The sequence below is a fragment of the Falco naumanni genome, chromosome Z (assembly GCF_017639655.2).
Source record: "Falco naumanni isolate bFalNau1 chromosome Z, bFalNau1.pat, whole genome shotgun sequence".
NCBI lineage: Eukaryota > Metazoa > Chordata > Aves > Falconiformes > Falconidae > Falco > Falco naumanni.
The window spans coordinates 33829849-33855360 of record NC_054080.1 but is presented as its reverse complement, the minus strand read 5'-3'; the positions used below and the strand labels follow the sequence as shown (position 1 = coordinate 33855360).

At 45.6% G+C, this 25512-nt stretch overlaps 1 protein-coding gene across 1 annotated transcript; it reads right to left on the bottom strand.

Moving 5' to 3' along the window:
- Positions 1–10868: 10868 nt before the first annotated feature.
- Positions 10869–22728, bottom strand: TAL2 (TAL bHLH transcription factor 2). Its single transcript, XM_040578851.1, has 2 exons — positions 22606–22728; positions 10869–14153 (listed from the first exon to the last, which is right to left on the bottom strand). The coding sequence occupies exon 2, from the start codon at positions 14141–14143 to the stop codon at positions 13790–13792; it is 354 nt and encodes a 117-aa protein (XP_040434785.1). The 5' UTR covers positions 14144–14153; positions 22606–22728; the 3' UTR covers positions 10869–13789.
- Positions 22729–25512: the final 2784 nt, after the last annotated feature.

Here is a 25512-nt window from a genome sequence, read left to right as displayed (position 1 = left end):
TCCTCCTGCATACAGTGACTTTTCTCCATTAGATGCATCCATAGGGCAAAACCCTAGGTCTTTAAAGTTCATTATATATCAGTAGATTTTCGGTGTTCCAGTACCTTCAAGAATGTGGCCTTCAGGGAGCATAGGATCTGGGATTACTGATTGTCTCAGATTTCAAGCTTATTTGTTTAATCAGCTGTCTTGATGTATGCTATAATACAGCTCATAAAAATACTGTTTGATTTGGCTCACATTTGATAAGCTTCCCTGCTTCCCAGGGAAAAGAAGAAAAGCAAGGGACATTTCCATGTATATTATGAACATAGAGACCCCAATCAGCATGTGGAAATTGCAAAAAGCCTACAATTTATATTTGAATTTCACCTGTTAATTTTACGTTTCTGATATTTCTTCTGCTCCTTTGCTCAGGGTGTTATTGAGAGCTAGTTTTATTAAATGCTGATATATACATTATAATGCATTGAACATTCAGCAAATGAGATCTCAGATATACAAGGGCAATGCTGGCAAGAAACTGCATATTTTATATCCATCAAATAAACCATATGTAATCACCTCTCTGAAATATAATGCAAATACAGCTTAACCTGAGACTGGACCTGAGACATCAGCTGTAAGACAGTCATTTTTCTTCCTCCATTTTCTTTCATAAAATGATGTCCTGAAATACTCTTCTGGACTGAAAAAATAGTCTTCTCTGCATGAGAAAAGGGAGCCATCCTATTTAAGGTGGAGTGCAGAAATGTCTTCCTTCCGTCTCCCATTTTTCCTCTCAATAGCAAATGATTTATATTCACCAAAGGCAGGAATTGTCTCTTGGAAACTAACACTCTGAAGTTCTGCCCAAAAGGAGCAGAAAACAAAAAATGGACATTAAGGAAACAGTTAATAGTCCCCCTGTACGCCTTTAGCTAGCAAACAGTGTTCACTGGAGTTTTAGGGACTGTAAGTTCAGGATCATCTCTTTCTGGAAGTGTCGTAATGCCTCCCTCTCTCTCTTGTCATCTCTGCAGGCATGTACTATAGGCAGTGCTTTTATTATATGTGGAAACAAGGTGCCTCCCTCCAATGATTTCCAGTTCGAAAGACAAAATATACTTCCGGTTTGTGACAAATATGCTCAGCAGAGGCAGTGGTAGCATTGAGCTCACTCACACCATCCTTGGAACTAGCTCAGACCAACACTCAGTCTTCATCCTGCACCAGTACCAGTATCCTGAGGAACAATCAGGTTTCCTTCAAGGAGGTCAAGGGAGGTGATCCATCCTCTCTCTTCAGCACTGGTGAGGCCATATCTGGAGTGCTGTGTCCAGTTCTGGGCTGGACAAGAGAGTACAAGAGAGACATGGATTTACTGGAGCAAGTCCAGTGGAGGGCCACAAGGATGATTAAGGGACTGGAACACCTTTCATAGAAGGAGAGGCTGAAAGAGTTGGGACTGTTCAACATCGAGAAGAGATGGTTGAAAGGAAGCTTCTCCATATGTTCCAGTATGTGTTGTGAGGGAATGTGTGGGGAGCCAGACTCTTCTTAACGGTGCCTACTGACCAGACAAGAGGCAATGGACACAAACTAAAAAACATGAAAATCCATTGAACAGAAGAAAAACTTTTTTAATATGAGGGTGGTCAGACATGGGAATGGGTTTCCCAGGGAGGCTGTGGACTCTCTGTCTGTGGAGATATTCAAGATTTGACTGGGCACAGTCCTGGACAGCCAGTTCTAGGTGACATTATTTGAGCAGGAGGGTGGGACCAGATCCCAGAAGGTCCCTGCCAATGCAAACAGTTCTGTGATTGCCATTGCCGAAACTCTACCATAGGAATGCTTTAATATCGAAAGCAATTTTTTCCATACCATTTATATGTTTCCTTTCAGGACTGCTTCCTGACCAATTCCAGCTGTAGCAAAGATAATGTTGGTAAAACCAGGGTGGGGACACTGTCAGGTCCTACAGAGGGGCCATCCATATTTAGAGTTGCAAGTGTGTGTCTGCAAAGTCACTACCCATTATTCAACAAATTTCAAGTGCAGCGTCAGTCTAGTTGGTCAGATGAGGATGTGTGTGCTCAGAAGCTGTCTAGTGCCATAGCTACCACCCAACAAACAATTTGTGGACCATACTTCAACTACTAGATTCTGGGAAGGATTAGTTAAAGAAAAAGAAAAGCAACATTCAACAGGAAACAGACTTCTCATTGTGACCCTTCATTGCATATTCTCTGTGCTCCCTTTTCTGCTCAGTAGCGCAGGCCAGTTTGGGACACTCTAAATTGTCAAGAGCAGCAAGGGGTTACCCAGAGTGTGCTTTGTTTGGCAATACAGACGGCTTTTTTTGTTAACTGACTTGAACCCATTGTATGTGCCCCGCCCCCCCATACCCTCTCTCCTGTCCTCACCACCCTCATCCCCAGCCCAGCTCACCCTCCACAGATCCCCTTACAGTCTTTGGGTTCATGAAGTACAAATTAGCATAATCAGATTAGCTGCATGGGGTTGTTCAGCATGGAGCTGAAAAGGAAAAAAAAGAAAAAATGGCTCACAAAGAGAAGCCCTGAGGAGGGCAGAAGGGGATGGTATTGCTGTTGTGCTGTGGTGCTGAAAACTTGCACCTGCATAGCAAGCAGATCCTCTTCTTACTGAGGACTCTCAGATGGTATTAAAGCATAGGAATTAATTGTGGGGAGGGTAAGAAGACAGAGGAAGGATGACAGGAGAGCTGAGATGGAGGGGAGAAGAGAGGAGAGGAGAGATTGTATTAATTGAATTATCTGGACTGGGAATGTATGGTTTGCTGACAGTGGAAAATACTGTTTGATTCCTATTCATCATGGAGAAGAGATCAGCCTGGTAATCTGGCCTATCTAAGATAAGAGTTTTAGAGTCTCTGCAGGAGACTGATAAGAAACATGGTAGGAAAAAAGCAAACTGGCTAGGAGAAGAGAGGCTGGGATTCTGGGTTTCTTTCCCTGGACATTTTCTGTGCGGGGCTTGCATTGCTAAAAGCAGTAAACAATCTGCCTCATTGCCTTAGTGCCTGCCCTAATTTTCTCCTTTCTGACCTTACTGGGAGAAGAGCCCTCCCAGAGGAGTCAAGACACAAATCCATAGCCACAGGTTTTAAAAGCAACTAAGGGCTTGATATGCTTTTGTATTTTGGAACACAAGATGAAATGACTTGAAGGTGCCTGATTTTAAAAAAAATCTTTAAAAAAGAACTTCCAAGGCTGCTTCCACACAGCTAGCTTTTCAAGCTGAATTCCCTGGTCAGTCACCCTCATCTTTCTGAGGTATCTTAAAAGCATGTGTGGGCAGAGATTACAAGAAAAGAACCCCAAAAAGCAGTCATGACAACCCTGAAATGCTCTAACTTGAGCCCTTACCATCAAGAGTCTTACTGACAGCTGTAGCCCTAGACTTTCAGTACTTCAGAGAGCAAACAGTGCTTTCAAAAGCAAACAGAAATGTCAGGATAAGTCAAGCTTTGAGGCAGTATTTATGACAAGACCCTGGCTAACTTGAACCTGCAGTTTTCAAGAAGAAATGCTGTCTTTGGTTTGATTGGAGCATTGGAGTGGAAGGATAGAGACTCTTTAGGAGAGACAGACGGGGGAAACAAGGAGGGGGCGTCACCCTCTATGTCAGTGACCAGCTGGAGCACTTGGAGCTCTGCCTGGGGGTGGATGAGGAACCAACCAAGGGCTTATGGGTCAGGATTAAAGGGAGGGCAGGGACAGGTGACTTTACAGTGTGGATCTGCTACAAAACATCCAACCAGGAAGACCGAGTGGATGAGGTCCTCTAGGGACACATAGGATCAGACGCGCATTCACAAGTCCTGGTACTCATGGTGGACTTCAACCACCCTACTGTCTGTTAGAGGGACAAGGCAGGGCATAGGTAATCCAGGAAGTTCCTGGAATGCATTGATAATAACTATCATCTCCAAGTGATAGAGGAGCCACTGAGAAGTGCTGTGCTGAACCTTGTTCTCACCAACAAGGAAGGGCTGGTGGGGAATGTGAAACTCAAGGGCAGCCTTGGCTGCAGTGACCATGAAATGGTGGAGTTCAAGATCCTTTAGGGCAGTGAGCAGGGCACACAGCCAGATCACTAGCCTGGACTTCAGGAGAGCAGACTTTGGCCCCTTCAGGGATCTGCTTAGTGGAGTACCATGGGATAAAGCCCTGGAGGGAAGAGGGGCCCAGGAAAGGTAGCTAATATTCAAGGATCACCTCCTCCATCGTTCCTCAGGAACGATGCATCTCAACAAAGATGAAGTTGGGCAAAGATGCCAGCAGACCTGCATGGATCAACAAGGAGCTCCTGGACAAACTCAGACCCAGAAAGGAAACCTACAGAGGGTGGAAGCAAGGACAGGTAGCGTAGGACAGAGACAGAGAATTGGTCCAAGCAGCCAGGGACCAGGTTAGGAAAGCTAAAGCCCTGATAGAATGAAATCTTGCCAGGGATGTCAGGGGCAACACAAAAATCTTCTGTAGGTATGCTGGTGGTAAAAGGAAGACTAGGAAAAAGTGGGCCCTCTCCAGAAGGAAATAGGAGACCTGGTTGCCCAGGACACGCTGAAGGTTGAGTTACTCGATGACTTTCTTGCCTCCATCTTCATCAGGAAGTGCTCCAGCCACACTGCCCAAGTCACAGAAGGCAAAGACATGGACTGGGAGAATGAAGAACTGCTCACTGTAGGAGATCACATTTGAGATCATCTAAGGAACCTGAAGGTGCACAAGGCCACGGGGGACCTGATGAGATGCATCCATGTGCCCTGAGGGAACTGGCAGATGAAGTGGCTAAGCCACTATCCATCACATTTGAAAAGTCACAGTGGATTTGTGAAGTTCCCAGTGACTGGAAAAGGGAAGCATCATCCCCATTTTTAAACAGGGAAATAAGGAAGACCTGGGGAACTACAGGCCAGTCAGTCTCACTTCTGTGCCTGGCAAGATCATGGAGCAGATCCTCCTGGGAACTATGCTACAGCACATGGGAAACAAGGAGGTGATTGGTGACAGCCAGCATGGCTTCACTAAGGGCAAATCATGCCTGACAAGTCTGGTGGCCTTCTACAGTGGGGTTACAGCACTGGTGGATAAGGGAAGAGCAACTGATGTCATCTACCTGGACTTGTGCAAAGTGTTTGACACTGTCCTACTCAACATCCTTGTCTCTAAACTAGATAGACAAGGATTTGATGGGTGGACTGCTCAGTGGATAAGGAATTGGCTGGATGACCGCACTCAAAGAGGTGTGGTCAATGGCTGAATGTCTGGGTGGAGACCAGTAATGAGTGGTGTCCCTCAGGGGTCCTTAGTGGGACCAGTATTATTTAACACCTTTATCAGCAACAGGGACAGTGGGATTGAATGCACCCTCAGCAAGTTTGCAGATAAGGCCAAGCTGTGTGTTGTGGTTGATACTCTAGAGGGAAGGGGTGCCATCCAGAGGAACTTTAACGGGACCTAGAGGTGGGCCCGTGTGAACCTCATGAAGTTCAACAAGGCCAAGTGCAAGGTCCTGCACGTCAGTTGGGGCAACTGCCAGCACAAATGCAGGTTGGGTGGAGAATGGATTGAGAGTAATCCTGAAGAGAATGACTTGGGGACGTTGATAGATGAGAGGTTCAGCATGACCCAGCAATGTGCATTTGGCAGCCTGGAATATCAAGCGTATCCTGGGCTGCATCAAAAAAATTGTGACAGCACGTTGAAGGAGGTGATTCTCCCCCTCTACTGTACTCTGGTGAGACCCCACCTGGAGCACTGCATTCAGCTCTGGGGCCTCCAACATAAGGAAGACATGGACCTGTTGGAGTGGGTATAGAGGAGGGTCATGTAGATGATCATGGGGATGGAGCACCTCTCGTATGAGGACAGCGCAAGAGAGTTGGGGTTGTTCAGCCTGGAGAAGAGAAGGCTCCAGGAAGACCTTATAGCAGCCGCCCAGTACCTGAAGAGGGCCTTCAGGGAAGCTGAAGGGGGACTTTTTACAGGGGCATGTAGTGATAGGACAAGGAGCAATGGTTTTAAGCTGAAAGAATGTAAATTTAGATTAGATATTAGGAAGAAATTCTTTACTGTGGGGGTGGTGAGACACTGGAACAGGTTGCCCAGAGAAGCTGTGGATGCCCCATCCCTGGAGGTGTTCGAGGCCAGGCTGGGTGGAGCTTTGAGCAACATGGTCTAGTGGAAGGTGTCCCTGCCCATGGCAGGAGGAGTGGAACTAGATGATCTCTATGGTCCCTTCGAACCCAAACTATTCTATGGTTATGTGATTCTATGACAGCACATACAGAGAACTGCTGGAACTATTTTGCCGCTGCTGATGTGATAAAAAGCAAATAAACTTTTTTTTTTACTACTATTTTAATAGCATTTTCATTTCTTTGACCTTAGAAATAAGCAGTTAGCTTACAACTATATTGTTAAGGGAAATACAAAACATATTTAGATAATGAAAAAATATAATCAGTGTTTGTATTGGTTCAGCAGCCTGTACTCTTGGGAAATATTTGAAATTAATAGGAGCCACTGTATAAGGGCTTTCAGAATTGCATAACTGGCAGTTTGATTTACTTGTTAGATTTAACAGAAACAAGGTGGTGGTGTTCTATTTTCTGTAGATGATATACAGAGCAGTAATATGGAAGAAGTCTACCCTCCTACAACAAGAGTAACGTCTATCCAGCTATGTCACGACATGAAAGAGCCATCCTACACACTTTCTCCCAGTTTCACTGACAATTTGTCTTGGTTTCATTCTCATCATTTTTCTTTTTCCTTAGTCTGAAAGAAGAATAACTTTGATTCTAAAGGCAAAATTTGTGGTTTTCCCTTTGCATGTGACCTTAAATGAACTTCAACATGGACTTCAAGGAGATGAGAAGGGTAAGGCAGATAAGATAAAAAGACAGACAGACAGATATATGTATGTGTTTTCTAATCTGCTCAGCTATTCAGTTCAAAATCAATAAGTAAAATTACGCTGCTGAAGCTACCTGCCACTAATTTCTCCCCTTGCTTCCAAATCTGAGAGCTGGGGAGAACCCATTTGCATTCCACGTGTATGGAGAAATGTGGACTTTGAGATTGGGCTTTCCCATGCCAAACACGGTGGCCGGGCATGTTCACCAAACAGCAGCTGGCTGCCCTTCTCTGCCTGAATTTTTAGGGAAAACATTTGCAGCATAGCTCAGGAGGAAGAGCCAGAGCAGGCAGCTCCCGTCATCATTGAGTTATTTCAGTTCCCATTCAAGTGGTGGGAACGTTTCCCACCCAAGCAGGCTGTGCCAGCATTGAGCGCTTTTGGCAAGCCCAGCCTGCCAGGCTCACTCACTGTGTTAGGAACTCTCAACTGGCAACCAACTTGGCCATTCAATCCCACAGAGATCACTGCAGAGCCTCTTAGCAGGGCCAGATGCTTTCTTCTGAAACAGCTTTTAACCTACAGCAGTAAAACACTTCAGGTCACAGTCAGCTGGCCTGAGCTTCTGTGGTGAGCCAGGTCTAACAGCCTCCACTCAAGGTGCTTTTAAGTATTGCAGTTTCCTCTTGAGAGTCTTCAGGTATTTCCAGTAAGTGTAAAGCTTTTTAAAGCTGGAATTTAATACTGTGTAGTCTTGAGCTAGGGGAATCCGTAAGTTATGTTTTGGTTGGTTGTACGTCTATGTATCAGAGCACAGTAGTTCTGCTGTGATTTGAAGGAAGATCTAATATTGGCTGCTCTTAGCCTTTCTCGGTTCCAGGACTAAGCACTTCGGTCTACCAGGGTTTGCCAAATACAGACACAAAGAGAAAATCAATGCTAAATGTTCTCTACACCCAGGGTTGGAGGCAGAACACCTCCCTGGAGACTTGCTGACTGCGGGTCATCATCCGTTAGCTTTCCATTAAGGTTTTAGACTACCTAAGAAAGAGTCTGTCTTTCAAGGTTGAGAGTAGGGTATTTCAAAGAAAGTGAGGGATCTTCCCCAGATCTGAGATTTTCAGTGTTGGTCACTGTGCCCCCAACCAGCTGTAATGGGATGGAAAAGTGGGGGCATGGGAAACCTCTCCTGCCCTGTGTGTGAGTACCTCTCTGCATCGCTTGCCAGCAAAAGAAGTTGGAGACTTCATCTAAGTCCTCATTCAGTCCATGATGAGATCCACAGGACTCTCACTGACTTCTTTCTGCCTTTCATGCTGAGCCATTTATATGCTGTTTTGTGGCATTGACACTCAGCAGGGGAGAGGTACCCACAGAAATGTTCATTGCTCTTTCCCTCTCTTCTTGGCTTTCAGTGCCTGGGAGGTCCCTTTTCCAAAGGGTGCTCCCAGAAGAGGCTTATCGCAGAGTCCTCAGTTGTGCACTGTGGGGTCTGCAATCCCTGGCAGCAAAACAAGCTGTGGAGGGGTGGGATGTACATTCGTTTGCGCACATGGGAAGGGGGTGGGGGGAGAATACAATAGGATGAGACTGACTCTTTTTCGTATAGAGGAGAGCTGGACCAACTTGTAGTGTAATGAAAATGCTGCCCGTGGCTTATGGACAGAACAATAATGAATAAATTCAAATAGATACATGTATCAACCAGATACAGGGCAATCACTGCCTTCTGTAACCCTAATACTTACTTGAGCTGCTTCCTCCACCCACCTTCTCCCCTCTGATTCTCTCAGCACCTGCTGTGTTAAAAATACAATTGCACCCCTGAAAAGTGACGGATTTAGACTCTGTCACTTTGTCGATGACCTTTAGATTTAAGACTGGCTCCCAAGTGACCCCTGTCCCACAGGTCAGTAGTTAAGTCGCCCATTCTCTCCACCTCCTTTCATCACCCAGGCTTCAAAGAACAAAAGTCAGATCTGCCTTGCTCACACTACTTTAGCCGTGGCCAATGCATATCATTCCCTAGCAGCAAAGAAATTTGTGAGACCCACTTTGATACTGGAAGATAAATTCATGAATAGTATGCCTCTGAAACATGTAGGTCCTGCAGCTTCTGCTTCTTGCTCAGAGCAAGATGCTAGGATGGATCTTAGTGTCCCAAACAACTCTGTTTTGCCATTTAATTTAGCTGGCTCAGGAATCCTGTGAGTCTCCCTCTGTTATGCTCATTGTACCTTCCTCCTCCCTGATTTAGACTCCGTACAACTAACAAGGCTGCTAAGTACGTGCCTCACTACAAAGTCTTCCTTGGCAAGGGCAATACTGCAGGAAAAACAAGGCATCATACCAATCTAGGGTTTCGCTGTGCAACGTCCAGTGCTAGGCACAGTATGGTCACGTCAGCCAAGGATTTGAATCCACTGAATCTCAGGCCAAAACCCTGACTGCAGACCTACCCTTCCTCCAACCACAGTCTGGCCATCACGGGATTCATGCAAAGACTGCAGCATCCTTGCAAGACACAGTTGTAACATATTTCTTTTCTTACCCAACCCAAATATCCAACTGCAGTTACACTCCATAGCCACAAAGGAGACACTGAGAAGTGGACGTGATGAACAGCAGTCTGCACAGCAGGCTTGTTCCTGGTGATGTGTGGGTTACTTTTAAGGACAGTGTACATTGCACCTCTCCTGGCATCAGTTCCCTTAGGTTCTGTGACAGCTAAAGAGTGGCACTTGTCTCCCAGCACCCAGGCTCTGAGGAAAGTAATTCCTCATTTGACCTGAAATTTGGAGCTATATTCTTCCATTGATCCTGTTGGAAATCCGAAGTAAAGGAATGTCCCACTGGGATTTCTGCATCACGAAGGCATAGAAGGACACCTCACACCCTCTGTGCAGGTTGAGAGTACAGTGGGTTCGAGGCAGCCATGCATCTTTTAATTTCACATCATGCCTTTTTGTATCGGGAGGTAGCGAAGAAGTTACAGAGAAGTTACACAAAGAGTAACATCCTTAGATGGTTGTCCTTGCAATATTGACAGCCATATCATCACCAAAAAAAATTATAATAGGAAAAAAAGTGCTATTCACACAACTCTGTTCAGCACTGCTAGTTACAACTGGGAGACTCAGTAGGGGTCTGAAAACTAGGTACATTTTTGTCTTTTATACAAAAGTTTTGCCACTGCTGCAATATATATATGAGACTTTCTCAGCTAACTCCAAGTGACCTGGTGTATCTCCATGCCACAGGTCCCATTATCTCACAGCACGGCACCACGTTAACATGGATGTACCCTGCCCACTTCAGAGGAGGCATTGCCACATGATCCTGAGCATACAAACTAATTTGGCGTTACCTGCTCTAAGCAGAGGATCCTTTCTAAGGTGGCATTGCCTTGCTTAGCATAAATACATATTTTGAACCTCACGTTGGCTGATTTCACGACTTTTATATAAAAATCTCTTGAGTCAATACCTTTCTCAGGCACATATTTTGCAGAAAACCCTCTTTTGGTGTATCATAGACCAGTGTCAGGGCTACGAGACATCCAGTTAAGCATGAAACAAACTCACCCTCTGCCCCAGTGATTTCCCGTCTTTTCCTCACAGCTTCTGCATCCTAGTGCTTCCTCTCCCAGCCTTATAGTCAATCAGGGATTATATTGTTGCCACCAGGTGTTAGCCAGGAAGAGCAGCTTTACATCCTAAGCTCCCCTCAGCTTTGGATAAATGTTTACAACTGAACCTAGACTCCAGTCCAAATCTGTAGGTTTTCCCTATCTGAACATGTCCAGATAATGATAGACTCAAATCAGAGTCCAAATTAATTCTTTAGGGTGACTTCTCTATTTAAAATAGAGTTGGTTAAAATATTTTTAATTATGAATATTTGGAAGACAAACACACCACTGTTGCACAATGAACTTTTATTTATCTGGCTGTTTCAAGAGCTAGTCAAAATCCCCTTAGCATGTAGACTGAAATACAATTCAACTCAAAAGTGTAAGAAATCATAATAAACAAAGAATTCCTGTCATTTTTTATCATATGAAAGTGTTGTTTCTAACATCAAGACTTTTGCGTTGAACGCTGAACAGTAGAACAATCCTCTACTGGAAATTACATTGTAATGTTTTTGGTATCCTCTACCAAGTGGTATGCAAATGTAAAATGAAATTTAGAGACATTTTAAAAGACAAAGATTAGTTTCTTAAATAATTTATTTGGAATATATTAGATGTTAAATAACATCATATAGCACAAAATGTGATCAGTTACACCTTATTTGTTCATGATCATACAGATAAGAAATCCACAAAACACAGAAGAAACGTGATGAAAACAAAATGTCTTTGGTAGGTAGATCTAGTGAAATACATGCTGTACATGAGATTAGGGAGCTCCTAAATTGAAAGGAGAACAAAGAAAAGTGCTGATATGAACTAAATCAATAAGAAGAAGGGAAGCTTTTTCAGATAGAAAATATAACAAGCGTATCACTTTAAAAAATGCCAGTTTTTCTTTCTGCTTCCCTGAACAGTAACTCTGCTCACAAGATGTTGTGGCTTGCCTTGGTGACATGTGTTTCCTATGATAGGAAGTGACTGGTAGACCAAATAGCATCACCACACCTTGCCAGTAAGTGCTCTAATTTATTTGGACTGATTTATCCTGCTGTAACTCCCAGCAAGTCAACAGAAAGCTAGGAGGAGGACTTGGCTCATTACATTTGAGGTGCTATGCAGAAGAGGCTGTGACTCCATTCAATAACATTAAAGTGGGCAGAGGCAGGAGAAAGCAGTACTGATTTCATGAACTGTGCAAAACACTCCTAGTGTGTGTCCTCTCAGCTGCTCTCCAGTGCAGTTCTCAGCCCTGGCAACTCAGAAATGCAGGGGTAAGCAGTGTTCAGAAACAAAATGAAATCACTGTGAACCCTTTCAGCTTTTGATACACTTAGCAGGAACCAGCCCTGGCTTCTTTGGTGAACCTGGTGGCTGGTGCGACTTTAAAGGCAGCTCAGCTTTGGGTGCTAAATCCCCTCACGCAGAAGGACTGTACATATTACATGCACAAACTCTATCTCTCCTTCCTGAAGGCAACTCATTGTCTCATGAGTAGACAAACAGACCAGGGACACACCTTGGCACATGGGAGCTCCATTGCTTCACCAGTGGTGAGTAGCTGTCTTTTCTAAGCATTGACATGTACTTTGGTCCACATGGAAATCAAAAAGACCTTTGTCAGTGAAAGCAGGGTCTGACCGGGAAGCAGTTCTACTTAAAACTTTTTCTGTTGGTCTAGGAAGCTTTGTAACTTGCATGGGCAGTCCAGGCCTTTGCTAGCACAGGTTATATAACTCAACCAGGAAATTAAATTGATTTGTGGGCAGCAACCCACAATGGTCACATTCATGAAAACTCTTTTTATCCTGTTCATCATCTAAACACCTACAGCATGGTGGCTGGCATTCTCTACAGGGAACTGACCCACTGAATCAAGTGGAAGACATTTACACCGATTTCTTTGTCCTTGCTCCATCAGCCCATTTAGGATAACGTCCAGATTGAGGAACCTCAACTACAGTAGGCAAAAGCAGGGAGCATAAAGACAGTCAGTTAAGTACACAGACAGCGTGCCCCTAGTCTTGTCCATGGTCTTGGTACCCCACCCAGGGCCGTCATCAACCTGCACGCAGCCCAGCATTGCAGCACCAGGGTCTTACAGGTGACAGCAAGGACATGTGCAGCTTGGTTCTGCCTCCCACAGCAGCAAAAGCTGCTTGTTCAGGAACTTGATGCCCAAGACCCGTGGCACACAGCCCTGTGCCAAAAGGGCACCACAGTAGACCAGTGGTGCATCCTCAGCACCTTCTGCTAGGCCCAGACACACTCCAGCTGCTTCTGCACCCAAGCACTGGAAGGGGCACTGCTCACTGGTGTTTCCATGAAGGTTTTCACAGTGTGTTATTGCAGCCTCTCTCCTGGGACCTCTGCCCCAAAACAAGACCTCCCCCATTACTACAGCTGTTGAAGAATAAAGACATTTTGCCACCAACCTGTTTGATGGGCTTTTAAGGGAGCTGAAGCGTAGCTAACCAGCTTCCTTCACATGCACACTGCCACTGCAGAGGAGGTTTACTCTGCCTATTGAACCCACTGAAACTCATCTATGACTATGTCTTCTTATATTTTAATTGGCATTTTGGCTTTAACATAATGTTTAATTTTGTTTAATAGCATTTTGCTCTGACACTAGGGATCCCTCCATTCTGATGGAGAGAGATGTAGGCAAGTTCAAGGGCTAGGACTCGTATTTTTTAGAAAAAAGAACAACAACAAAAAATAATGAAGCTGGAAATAAGATTCACAGGCTCACGTGTGAGTGCAATTAACCCCTGGAACCACTGGTGGAGGAGTTGCAAATACCACATCTCTCAAAATCTCAAAATCACTACTGAGGCCAGATGCCCGTCTTGGACAAATTTTGTGGTGCAGTCGTAATTCTTGAGCTCAGTAGTATTTCCTTGAAACAGCATGGGAGAATAATCTCTTTCCCTGGCAGAAACACGGGATGAATTTCTGTGGCCTAATTTATGGAAGAGGTCAAGGCAGAAAGCCCTCCTGGATTGGACTCCGCTGTGACAGCAGCAAGTCTTTCCAAGGTCCCACAGGCTACAAGTTCACTGTCTGGTCTTCCAGGTTGTTGGCTGACCAAGGATTTCCTTTCCTATTAAATAAAAATGTGTACCAAATAAAACAGTAATAAATATAAATAAATAATCACAATACATTAAATAATCACAATACATAGAGGAGCAGCCCATAGATTCTGCAAAAAGAGGGGGACTATCAGACTAACACCAAGACTGCATGTCTCATTGTCTGCTAGGTAGATGAGGTCTCTGACCAGCACTCTACTATATTGCTGCTCATGCCAGGAGAGGAGATGCCACAGTTTTCAATCAGTGTCAGCTCTTCCATGCTTTGCAAGTGTGGGGCTTGCTGAAAGAACCCCAGGATGCTGCCCCGTGCTGCCACTGCCGTTTGCTGCAGGCCTGGCTCTCCCAGGACCTTGACAAGGAAGTTGATGTATCTCATAGCTAACCGGAGTGTCTCATTCTTGCTCAGTTTTTTGTCTGGTGGGTGGGTGGGAATGAGTTTCCTCAGCTTGGCAAAGGCACTGTTGACATTTTGCTGCCTCCATCGTTCCCTGGTGTTGGTGAAGATCTTCCTTGTCATTCTCAAGGTGCTGCAAAGCAAATGAGATTGTGAGTGAACGGCTACCCCTGGCTTTCACACAGGCTGCTGCTCTGGGGGCACTGTAACCTCTGGGGCAGCAGCGGGCAGACAGCGGTAGCACAAGACATTTCTCATTTTTGCCCTCTGTGGCTGATGCCCTTGTCCTGCACGTCCTGCACAGGTTAACCCTAATCCCTGAAGTCATGTCCCCATTCTCAGCCACGATCATAAGTGTTGCAGCTGCAACCAGATGCCAGAGTACAATAAGGACTTCACAAAGGAGTTAAATGTCCTCATACAGCCATTTGGTGTTGCTACGAGCCCAGCTTCTCCAGGCTCCTGAGACTTCCCCTGCAGCAGAATTCCCAATAGCCAATGCATTAGACATCCCACCAGGCTGCATGAGGAACACCCTGGCATATTTTATGGGGAAAGGCAAGCAGGCCAAGGGCAGAACAGATCCGTGCTCTCCCAGCCTCAGTTCACACCTTCTTGGAGGCTGCTCCCTGCTAGCCCAAGCTTGGTAACTTGTGGCTGGAGCTAAGCTAGGTGGACCTTCATCATGGGGCTTCAGTGAACAGACAGGCAACACTGCAGACACATGGGATTATGGTTATTTCAGGAGACTTCCAGGGATGCAACAGACCGGTTCCCTCCTAGCCCACACTGACTGCTCGCTGCTGGTGGCTGACACTCTTCAGTCTGATCCATTCAGGCTTCTGCTTTAGCCTTTGAGAGCTGCCAAGACCAAGCCACAAGTGCCATGAGTGCAGGCTGCAAAGGGAAAGTGCGATTCCTACAAAATGTGCAGGCATCCCAGCCAAAATGTCTACATAGGTGTTACCTGGCCACCCTGCCTCAGAGCTGAGCAGCGAAGGGAGCCCAGTGCCCGGAGCAGACCTAGGAACGGGATAGCACTGTGCGAGGGGCACACAGTAATTTTAAATGCCATTTACCAGAAAGGTTGCCAAAAGCTCTTGGGGTTGCCCTAACCCTGCTCCCACTGCCACTGGAGAGTCTTCCTTTCTCGCTCACAGCCCTGCAGGAGACTCTTTTCCATTTCTGAAGCTGCTTTTTATGCCAATGGCACACTGACAGCTGGAGCAGGGAAAAACTACCTGCAGCCAAGAGACTAAAGGACAAATGTTTCCACTTACCTTCTTACACATGCGAAAACCTCAGCTTTTCGTATTCATGGACAAATCTGCCCTTACAGCAGTCCCACGGGGGACTGGGGAGCAGGGGGGTATAACCCTTCGCCCCCAGAAGAAGGAACTTTTGGGGTGACAGCCCAACTGTGATTCCATGTCCTTGTGAAGCAGCTTCACACCACGCAAGACACCTGGGGTTCACAAAAGTCCGTGGTAATAGTCTGGGTGAACAAAAATATCCCACTGTGTCTCAGAAGTTAATTGGGATGCCTTGTCAGGGAGACAAGACGCGCATGGCAGACAGGGAAGTTTCCTTCAAGTTCCAGTCCAGCACTGATTACAAATCACCAGGGAAATACAGTTACAGCGTTGTAAATTATGTCAGAGCTGTGTTCAGAGACCTCGGCCAGAGATGCAGCTAATACAAATGTGCCCATGTGTAATACATGTGGCTATGCTCATGCCACCCATACCTTGCCAGCTGCGCTCGGCTGCAGCCTTTACAGAGCTAACATGTCTATTTTGGTAGAAGTCTGAAATTACTGTCAGGCCCAGTTGTCCCCTCTGCCTTCAGGGGACAAGAAAATTGCCTCATCAAAATGTCCTTGCTTCCTGAGAGGCTCATTTAAAAAACAAAGCCTCATCATATAGGTTACTGAGAATCTTGCGTATTTTTTGTAGACTTATTTTGAGACCCACTGCTCGATCTGAAAGAGAATTGTATCTCTTTTTTGTTTGTTTGTTTTTTGTTTTGTTTTGTTCTCCTACTCCATGCATTGATTTTGGTTTGTGCTATGGGAACAAAACTACTTGGTACTTTGCATCTACGTGAAAGCTAGCATGTACCTTTTTGGCAAGAATGTTGCCACATCAGTGCTCCACATCTCAAACCCTGTCTTCCAGTGCTCCTCTGCACTGCAGCGTGTTCACTCCTGAAGGCAAAACATTTGCCTTTACAGTCCAAGCAGCTGCTTGGATCCATGTGAAATTCAGAGTGCCACCTGCTGCTCTCTTGGTCGCTCTCTTCCCCCTGTTTTTGGTGGGGTTTGGTTTTGTTTTCTTTTGTTTTCTTTTGTCCTGGTTTTGAAGACAAATTTATCGATGTACAAAGGGGTTATTTCTTATAACATAGAGAAAGTTATTTGGGCTTCATTGTTTCTTCTAATGGGTCAGGTGTATTGTATTTTAGCAGGCCTTTCAGTCTCTGCACTGTAATTCTAGCATATGGGTCTGGGTTTGCTGGGCGCCTGTCTACATCTCAGCTACGAATATCAGCAGAGGGGTCTGCTCCTTCTTTCTCCTCCTGCAGACAGTCCCCAGCGCAGTACTCCAGGAAAGCAGGTTAGCATTCAGCCCTGGCACTGTGAACATGTTTTCTCGTCCTGTTAGTGGTATTATTGGTGGAAAAATAACCCCAGCCTACTCCTTCACACCATGCTTTCTTTGTCTTTCTTCTCTTTAGCAAACAGATGCCTTTGCGAGACCAGCTCCTGCTTTACACTTCAAAAACAAGTGTTTGTATTTCTGACATTTATTCGAGATCAGCAAACAGCAGCTCCTTCCCTCTCCCAGTGCCTCCTTTTCTGCTGATAGCTTTACAGGGAGCTTCATTTCAGGTGTAATCCACCTCCATACTCTCTCCATCTTAAAATCCCATCTCCTTTTTGGCTTTACTGGCACAAGTTTCCTGTTTTTGTGCTCAGCGATTCAGCTAGAAACATAAGAGGAAAAGGAGCCTGGTCCAATTCTGCAGTAACTGTAATGTTTCAGCACAGCTTCTTTTCTTGTATAGTCACCTACACATCCCTCAAGTTCTTTAACCACAGCACCTTCCAGTTAAAATTAAATCAGTTTACTGACAAGGGATCTCATTTCCATTCCTTTTGTCTCATTCTCTTCTTCCTCTTCCCTCCATTCTCTCCAGCTCTCCCCACCAAGCTCAGCTTTCAATACGCTGTTACTTGCAGCTTCAGGTCTTTGCTAGCACTGCATATCTGAGCAATGTATTCTTTAGATTTCTATGAAGTACTGTATAAAATATGTATTGTCTAGTTGCTGTGTGTGGCTTATATCCCGCTGGTAGAATTTAAATCTATGCAAAAATCATGCATTTGTACATATCATGGACAGATAAATTGCATTAACCTGGATTCTGTGCTTTCTGGTCACCTTCCCTAACCACAGGTTAATAGCCCCACATTTAGTTGACAATAAAGAAACCCAGAAAGACAGCAGTTTAAATTCCAGAGGATTAATTCTGCTCTCAGGAAGGTAAATCTGGAAGGTTACACCATTTTCACTGGAGGCATTACTCTGAAGGGCAAAATGTTGCCACTGAGGTCAGAGTTTAACTCAGATCAAGAAGACACGTCCAGAAGTGCAGTTCATGAGCTAAGATTCACATCTGCAGTGTGTAAGGAGAATTGTGCAAAGAAATAACCCCAGCCCAGCAGTGAATCTGCTCCAACAGCTACAAAGAGAAAAAACAAAATACCACCACCCGCCAACAGATAACTGAAGCTATTTCCATCCCCCTGCCTACTCCTTTGAAAAATATGAAAAGGGGATGGGGGGGGGCAGTGGGCAAATGACCCAATACTGGTTGTGGTTAATGCAGCAGCAAGTGTCACCAGACAAAAGACCAAACAACAGAAAAGATGAAAATCTCTCCCTCGTAGCTGCAGTTCTCACAGCTTCTCTATGCAAAATCCAGGCAATTCAGGCGGCAGCAGCAGAGCAGCTTAGGCACAAAGCACCATCTCCGCTAGGACATTCCCCAGCAAATGGCCCCCAACCCAGCGGTTAATGTCTGAGGGCTGACAGGGGACTCACCAGGACCCCAGCACTCAGTCATAATTAGCAGACTGCTATTAAATAAAGATCTTGGATGAGAAAGTTCCTCCCTCAAGCTATACCTTTGACCTCAGTGAAGTTAAATCCATGTTGAAACTGGCCACTGGAGACCTACTCCTGCAAATCTTAATCAGACAGCAGATGCCTGCTGCCAGCAAGAACTGGAGTGCTTCTAGTAAACCTGGAGTGCCACACCGTTACTCCAGGGGGGCAACCCAGTGCCCGCTAAAACTGGTTATTTAACATATCGTTTTGGATTGTATGAAGTCCCCTCAGCACTTAAGTAAATGGCAACAGAAGAGCAGATGGTGCCTGTTTCCTGTATCAGGCAGGTGCTTGCGAGCCTGATCTACTGCAAGAAGCAAAGATTCCCCAGCTATCGCTCCGCGCTACTGTGCTTTGTTCACTTTGCATGGGTGTGATCTGGAGAAGAGGAAAAAGAAGCAGCTCATTGTTTCCCTCCCTAGTTTGATGCGAGCCTCGGAGCATGGGACTCAGCGATGTGCAGAGGACAAGATTGAGCACAGATGCCACAAGACATTACACTGCCTATCCATAACATATGATTTTATTTTGTTTCCCCACCCTCTAGGAGGAATAAACTCAATCTCTGTGCAGCTGCACTATGCTCTGTTTGCTGCACAGTTGCTTAGATTGCAAGGACTTCCTTTGGGTTGGGAGGGGAAGGAAGAGGAGAGGGGACATTGCATCCCAGCTTGATGGCTTGCAAGACTGAGCAGCACACCTCTAGGTATGACTCTTCAGTCCCAGCTTTCCTCAGCCTCCTCTCTCCATCACCACCTCCCTGTATCTCAGCACTACCGCCCCCCCCCCCCCCCCCCCCCCCCCCCCTCCCCAAGTGCCTCCCACCTGAAATCCCACTGGTGCACTGGTGGAGAAGGACACAGCACAGTGTGATGAGCCAAATGTTAGGCTGGCAATCAGGGAATTGAACTTCTGTCCTCATTTCTGCTGTGCCTTTGCCTCAGGCAGATTCCTTTTTTTTGTCTCCACATCCCTGTCCCTCATGCCTGTAATTAGTTTGTCTCAGCTGTAAGGTTTGTGGAAAGGAAAGCATTTCTGTTTGTGTTAGAGCAGCCACCAGCAGGCAGTGGCCCAGCCTTGCTTAGCATTGGTAGGTGCTGCATGTGTGTAATGAAAGAGAAAATCCTCTCCCAGCTCTCATGGGGCAATTCCCAACATCAGCAATGAACTTCATATTGTTTCAAATAAGATGTGGGAAGAGGAGCTACTTCAGAAGTAAACAAGGGCTCCTTTCCCTGCCTCATGTGCCTTTTGGGAGTGTTACCTGACAATCATACCATGGTACAAAGTATAGCAGAGCAGCAAAAACGCTATAAAAGCCAGTCAGCACTGACAGAGTGATTTACCTTTTTTATAGTCAGTAAATCTGGGACAAAATGCACATAGTGGAATCTCTGCTTCTGGGAGCCCTCCTAAGGGAAGCATTTACAGAAACCCTCTACAGCTACGCTGTGCTCTTGTTGAACCTTTAGAAAAAGGAAGGCTGGAGCCTTCAAAAGCAGCTGTGTAAAGGTGTGAAGCTTAAGTCAGCCTTCATGTTTGGGGATGCTAGTCTATATGTGATCACAGTTTCAAAAGGCAGGTTTTTCACCTGACCCTGTGTTGCCCCTGGGTTGCTTAGCTTTGTAATCGGGTTACCCTCCTAGAGGGTGCAGACCTTCAGCAGGGCAGAGAGCTTGCTGCTTTCAGAGAAATCAGCCTAGCCTGCAGACTTCTTAACCTGGACACCCTGGCATCATGCCCCCTAAGGCTTCCTCGGGACAGGTAGGTGTGTAAAGCAATGGGCTGCCACCCAGCAGGCATTTGGGAGGACACAAAATGTGTGGTTAAGAACTTACCAATAGTGATGATGAGTGGCTGGTGGGTGGGGATTTTTGCGCTGGCTCCCCTTTTGTCAGTGCTTTTGGTGTTCCTTTGCAGTAAATTCTAATTATACTAGAGCTCAGTGCAAAACAAAGGACCCCTTCATGGGCTGCAACAGGTTTTTTGCTAAATAGAGTTCTAGTGTATTGGCATGGACATGACAACTTGCAAAGCTGAGAAAGGAACACTCTGCTGGAAGGTTTAGCCTTTCTTCACTAAATTTGCACTTGTGTTATTTTCTGTGCAAGAAGATCTGAGAGTCTTCCTTGGAAAAGCACTTCTCTGTCCTCCTAGTCCCTTTTCCAGTAAGGCCCTTTTGTGTCTGAACTACAGTTCCAGTGGATTTCCTTTAGAAACAGTCTCTGCCAAATTAGCTTCCAAAATACTACATACAGACACTATCTCTGTGCTTCAGGGTTAACACGGACAAGAAAAACAGCCTGGTGATCTTCTGGGAGTTCTTCAAGGACTTGTTTTTTCCAGACCCAGTGTGCAAAACCTTGTTCCACACAGATACTTGCTCACATCTCATCACAGCTCTCCCTCCTACATCCCTCTCTCTACACCTGCCACTATGAGGCAGTACGGTAGCTGTTGCTAGCAGAAACATGTCCGTTTGCTTTAAATTCCTTGGCTCGCAGGCATATGTAGGAAAGACCACATCCTCGTTACTGAGAGTCTGTTATGTGAAGGAGGGGAGACTAGATGCTGCATATCTTACAATTTGGGAAAGACCAGTCTCAGCGGCTCATGCTGTTACACGAGTTGTTAGGAGCAGAGAAGGGACATTTGCATCAGTAGGAAGGCAGATCTTGCATTATGTTTGGATATGACCCCCAGAGAATATTTGCTTTTGCATTTTGCCCAGGTCTGCTCTGAGGCTGACAGCAAATCTCTCTGTGACTTCAGCAAAAGCAAGACTGAACGTTTGACAGCATCCTGTTAGCAGCGTGCAGTGCCCTGTCTTCCTACCAAACACAAGTTAAAACCAGTCTGCTGACCAGCATGGCATCACCCCGGGAACTGGGTTGGGTCTGCTGTGCATAAGACTAGAGGTCACTATAAACATCCAGAAATGTAACCAACACAACAAATCATAACTTCCAAAAGTGTGATACAAACCACCACGAGACAAGGACTACAATCCTGCTTTCCCCTAAATGTCACGCTGCTAACGTCTGTGGGGCTATGCCTGATAGAAAGATCAGCATGAAGATCATCCCTGTCTCAACCACACTCTCGTGGGCAGCTGCACTTAGTCCTGAAGCCTTCTACCTGGCACGCTGACTCTGCGAGCACTTGATTTCTTGGGTCATCTGTTCATATCACGACTAATTTAATGGTTTATGTAAACAGGCAGTTAAAACAAGCTGCATTTATTTTAGTTATCTTTTGAGAAATAATACAGAAACACATGGTGGAAAAAGGTTCTAAAAATCAAATATCATCCTATACTGTTATGTGGAAATAAGGAAGGATATAGACACCTACTTCAGAAAAATACTTGCTTTGTTCTTTATTAACTTTCTCAGGCAAATATAGCTTTATGCAGAAGGCTACCCGTGGAAATATAAACATGTTTTATATTGGCTGTTTCAAAAGGTTTTGAAAAATCTGAGAGTTATTAATATTTACTGACAGAAATAAAATTAATAAAATTGCTAAGCTTTTTCTCCTAAGTGAACTATGAACTGAGCTAAATTCAAACGCCTGTGTACTTTACATGCACATTATTTGTAAGACAGATGTCCAATGAAGTAGTGGGGATATTTTTAAATATGTGAGGACTGGAATTTAAAACTGTTTCTTTACACATTTACCTGTTTACACTGTCAAAGGCTTCCCACACAGTCTAGTGCATCAGCAAACAGTACAGGCTACTGAATGCATGATCATCTGTACTTTTGCAAATCATTTGTTTTAAATATCAAACACTATTAGAGAATTCTGTTAATTTTTAGTTCTAAACTCAGAGAATCTATGATGCTTTGTGTAACCATTTTGCACCAGTGCGATAACTCTGATTTACAGCACTTTGCAGTGCTATAAATGAGTTTGCCTAGTGCGTGATTATGATGTAAGAAAATCTAGGAAAAGTAGGAACAGTGATTTTAGACTCACATGTTCGCTCCACATCTAAGCATCAACATTTCTTTCAGAAGTAGTAAAAGGAAATAATAATTTCTCCTTGCATGAGGTCTGATTCACTGAGTCTCTGCAGGTATTAAGAATTTGAAAAGTCCAGGCACAAAAACAGGGCAGTAACAGTTACTTTGCTTGACTGAAGGCAGTCAGCCAGCCACCTGTAAGTGGCCATTTGTGTAATTTTGTCAGATCAGATGCCTTACTCCTAAGTTCTTGATGACAAGATCCGGAGGTGCTATGATAAGAAATAAAAATCCAGTGGATGATAAAAGGCTATTGCAGAAATTCCTTTTTTAAGGATGTTCCCTGCTCCAAGAGAAAACTTTGGCATTCTTAAGAAAGTTGAAAGAAAAGCCCAAAAGAGGGGAGGCAACACTGTAAAGAGAAGAGGCCGTTGTCACTTACTTTTCTGTTCACAGGTGCTTGCGCCTCTTGAAACGTGGTCAGCAGGCAAACAGACAGCAAAATCGGATGCTTCCTACTTTTCTTTTTTTGACTGCTTTTGCAGTGCCTGGCCACAGAGCTCGCTCTCACTGGAGTCAGCCTAGCAGTGGTCCTGGCTGCCTCATTTATAGAGTAGCAGGTCCTTTGTCTGGCGCGTGTCACCACTAGTCCTAGCAATCCAGGGAGCTTGTTTTGCATCTCCCAGGAGATTCTCTCTATCCTGCCTTTTCTCTTCCCACCAAACTCTCTCTGCCCTTCTCTGGGGCTGATATAGGGCTGTAGCTGAGACAGTGCTTACTAGCATTGGAGCAGCTCTGGCAAGGTCAAGCGTGCTTTATGGGAAAGGATGGAAGCTGCTTGTGGCAAGAATCTAATTTTTCTCCTGTTTTTTTCTTCTTTTTTTTTTTTTTGTTCGGTTTTTCGTTTATTTATTTATTTATTTATTTATTTATTTATTTATTTATTTATTTATTTATTTATTTATTCAGCTCTGAGCTTGTAAATGTTTCCAGAAGAAGAGGTGCAGTGCTCATTCAAAAGCCAGCTTTAATGTAACTCAGTACTGATGCATTTATTGTATTTCTAAGTGCGAGGTTCCCTCTCTGCTCTGACAGTAAGTGCAGTGAGGTTGTGATGGTGAGCACATGCTGGCAAATCAGTCCTGCACTACTTTTTTTGGTGAAAGCTCCCTTTCACTCAGTCAGGGCTAGCACCTTCTGCAGCCTGGAAGACAGCTACAGCTGCTGAAGTCTCAGCACTGCCCCAAGCTCTGTGCTGGCAGAGGCCGGAGTCTGTGTGACAACGGGCAGCTGCAGGTGTGAATTCACATGTCTACCAGCTTGCCCGCCAGGGCCCATGCATTGCACTAAAGGCAAGTTTAATGCATGCTTTTACAGGAAAGATGAGCCAGCTCCATACCCCTGTAGCTAGAATACAGGGTTGGTGAAATAGGCACTTCTTTCCATTCTGCTGGGGTGGCCCCAAAACTTCCTCTCAGCACAGGGACAACAGGCAAGCAAGGTGACATCTGACTGCAAAGAACAAAAATTGTAGACTAACACCATCTCCATCACTGGAGCACACACGTGTCCATGACAGAGACTGGTCCATCCAGCCTCATCTTCTCCCTGGGTAACAACTCTATTCATAGGTGAAACACTGGAACAAGTTGCCCATAGAGGTGGTAGGTGCTCCATCCCTGGAAGCATTCAAATTCAGCTTGGATGGGGCTCTGAGCAACCTGGTCTAGTTGAAGGTGTCACTGCTTATTGCAAGGGGGTTGGACTAGGTGATTTTTGGAGGTCCCTTCCAACCCAAACTATTCTATGATTCTGTGATTCCATGATTCCATGAAAGTAGTCATGAAATTGCCCCAGGCACAAGCCAACAAGGGCATAGCTTTGTTACAAACACACAAAGTCTTTCAGACCCATATGACCTCATCTGCACCCCCACCCACTTCTCCATTAGGTGCTGGGAGTTTGCTTTGGGTGGAGAAAAGAGTAAACAGGGAGAACAAGAGCGAGATACCTACTTACACACTGGGAGCGTCAGGATACTCAAGGGGAAGAAGGGATGGGGAAGGAAAAGCCCCAGCTAATCATCCCACTGGAGTCATGGTGCAGGAAAATGCCTGCATCCAGGATAAAGCACCGTTCAGCACACCACTACTTTCCACCGGCAAGCCCCAAGAAAGCTCAGCTCTTACCCAGACACATCAGGCAAAACAGCAAGTGGGCTAGGTAGGGCTCACCTACCAGGGTTTTTAAAGCACCGTGGATGTTTCAGTTAACAAGATTCTCCCCATAAATATTAACAGCCCAGCGGTGGAATGATGTGGCCGCTATCTGGAGAGAACGAACCTCAGGTCCCCGCCGGGGCAAGTTGTTCCCCTGCCGAGCCCAACTGAACATTCAGCCCTTTCACACGGTAAATTAACGGCGGCACTACAGCCTGAAAGCTGTGTCAACCGCTTCATTTAGCACAAGTGTTATGTTAACTAAAGGCCTAATTCCGGAGGGGCCTTTGGCCTCACAGAAGCCTGATTTCCATGTAATTTACATTGGAAAGTTGCAGAGTGCCCCTCCTCCCTGTTACTTCCTCCAGCCCATTATTTGCCAAAAATCTGCCCAGAGATGCTCCAGCCAGCAGGCAGTGGTAGAGAAGGGCGCCTGCCCGTCCAGAAAGGGGAGGGAGCTGAAGTTCTTTATCTCTAGCTGCTTGGATACCTCACTGCCTGGGGCTTTCAAACCTGGCCAGATGAAGCACTATAAAATATACAGCCAGGAAAGTGTCTGTCCTTGCAGGGGGAGGGACTGGGTGGGCTGCTATTCACTCTCGTTCACATATCCATGCAAGAGAGCTGGATCCTGCTCCTGGGCTCTCAGATACGTGCCCTCTCCAGAGGCAGGTTCATGGCAGGAAACCTCACATGAGAAAAAGGGACATCCTAGCTCCCTCCCATGTACTTCAGAAAAGCCGCCACCGTATCTCTTTAGCGTTTCTGCCACATCCCAAGGTCTCCTCGTCTCCCTCCTGCTGTATGAGGGAATTACTCCTCCTGAACACCTCTGTGGCAGCCCAGCTGAGGCTGTGCAACCCACAGCGCCTGGGAGGTCCTGCCCTTCCCCTCGCTCTCCTGCTGCCCACCGTCCCCTGGCTCCCTGCAGCCCCAGCTTGTTTCCTCCTTTGAGAGGCCACCCAGCAAAGCTCTGAGGCTGCTGCAAGCACAGTGGCACTTTCTCATGCACTGTTGGGACACGCTGCAACCCATTGTCCAGACCTGGGCAGGAGGTCCCAGGTGCCAAACTCGTGTTGGTGTCAAGTCATTGGGAGTACTGGTGGGATGGCATAGAGATTCTGACTTCT